Source organism: Myotis lucifugus, unplaced genomic scaffold, assembly GCF_000147115.1.
Source record: "Myotis lucifugus unplaced genomic scaffold, Myoluc2.0 scaffold_27, whole genome shotgun sequence".
Classification (NCBI taxonomy): domain Eukaryota; kingdom Metazoa; phylum Chordata; class Mammalia; order Chiroptera; family Vespertilionidae; genus Myotis; species Myotis lucifugus.
Genome location: NW_005871075.1, coordinates 4,880,583 through 4,881,914, shown reverse-complemented (window position 1 = coordinate 4,881,914; position 1,332 = coordinate 4,880,583). Strand labels below are relative to the sequence as shown.

The following is a 1,332-nucleotide window of genomic DNA, read 5'->3' as shown; positions in this document are numbered from 1 at the left end:
CGGCCCCAATCATCCTCACCCCCCATGAGGCCTCGGATCGATTTCCCCTCATCTGGCCGGACTGCCGGTCCCTCACACGAGCATCTTCCCCCCTCCGCTGGGCGGCCTTGTTGGTGGTACGCCGGACCCCCCGACTTCCCATACGGGGGGAGGCGCGGGGGCGGGGAGACAGGCGGCACACAAAATAGCTTGTGGCAGCAAAGAGCTATTTATTTTGAGCCTGATTTTGGGCTAGACTATTAAGTAGTCTAGAAATTATTTTAGAAGATTTATACCTGATTGCTGAAAATAGTTCAGTACATCAGACTCAGAAATCACTAGTCCATAGATGCATCTCATTAAAACCTTCAGCAAAATTGCAAATTATTTAAATTTGGTAGATATTTTTAAAAATAGCCGAAACCGGTTTGGCTCGGTGGATAGAGCGTTGGCTTGCGGACTGAAGGGTCCCAGGTTCGATTCCGGTCAAGGGCATGTACTTGGGTTGTGGGCACATCCCCAGTAGGAGATGTGCAGGAGGCAGCTTATCAATGTTTCTCTCTCATCGATGTTTCTAACTCTCTATCTCTCTCCCTTCCTCTCTGTTAAAAAAATCAATAAAATATATTTAAAAAAATATATATAAATAAAAATAAAAATAAAAATAATAGGTAATAGACATTATAATTTAGTATATTTTAAAACTTATTTTTGCCTTTAAAAATGTTTAAGAATTGACATTTTAATAAAAAATAAAGTAGAAACACAGGATGATAAATAAGACAGAAAAAAACATTTTATAATTTGTCGAAAAAAGGTAATGTTATTAACAAGCAGGTAAGCATAAATAGATTGTACTTATATAAGAATTGTGACAATTTAATTCTGCTACTTCTAGGATATGAGATATCTGGCCCAATTGCATTAACTACGTTGATTTAGAATTGTCAATAGAATCCAGGAAATTAACCTGGATAATGCAGATTTTATAAACAAACAGATTCTGACATATTTAGACAAGAAATAAAAATCTGTAATATATTCTCTCCATTCCAGGTTTTATTATTTTAGTTATGGATATGACACTTACCACCCTCACCTGGTTTGAGATCCAGGGCAGGCAAAGATTCTGAATGCAGAAAATATAAGGTTGGACTAACAGTAAATAATACGTAATTGTCGTGGCGCTCGTCTAGGATAATGAGTACCAAATCTCCCACCTGAAAACTAAATAAAGGAATGTCATTATCGACCTGAAAAGTTACTATCACCCTATCCTGAAAACTTTAAGTATATATTCTGCAATGTTTAACTATAATTAAAGTATCACAAAGGCAATATAATTTTCACATT

General features: G+C 36.9%; 1 protein-coding gene across 4 annotated transcripts in view; it reads right to left on the bottom strand.

Moving 5' to 3' along the window:
* RB1CC1 (RB1 inducible coiled-coil 1) overlaps nucleotides 1-1,332 on the bottom strand; it is a 37,379-nt gene that overhangs the window by 5,029 nt on the left and 31,018 nt on the right. For 3 of the 4 annotated variants that reach the window (XM_023751964.1, XM_014453715.1, XM_023751965.1), the window contains one exon: nucleotides 1,070-1,206. The exons of the other annotated variant lie outside the window; for it this stretch is intronic. In XM_023751964.1, the coding sequence (XP_023607732.1) occupies nucleotides 1,070-1,206 (137 nt within the window). The remainder of the gene's footprint in view (nucleotides 1-1,069; nucleotides 1,207-1,332) is intronic. 4 annotated transcript variants of the gene reach the window in all.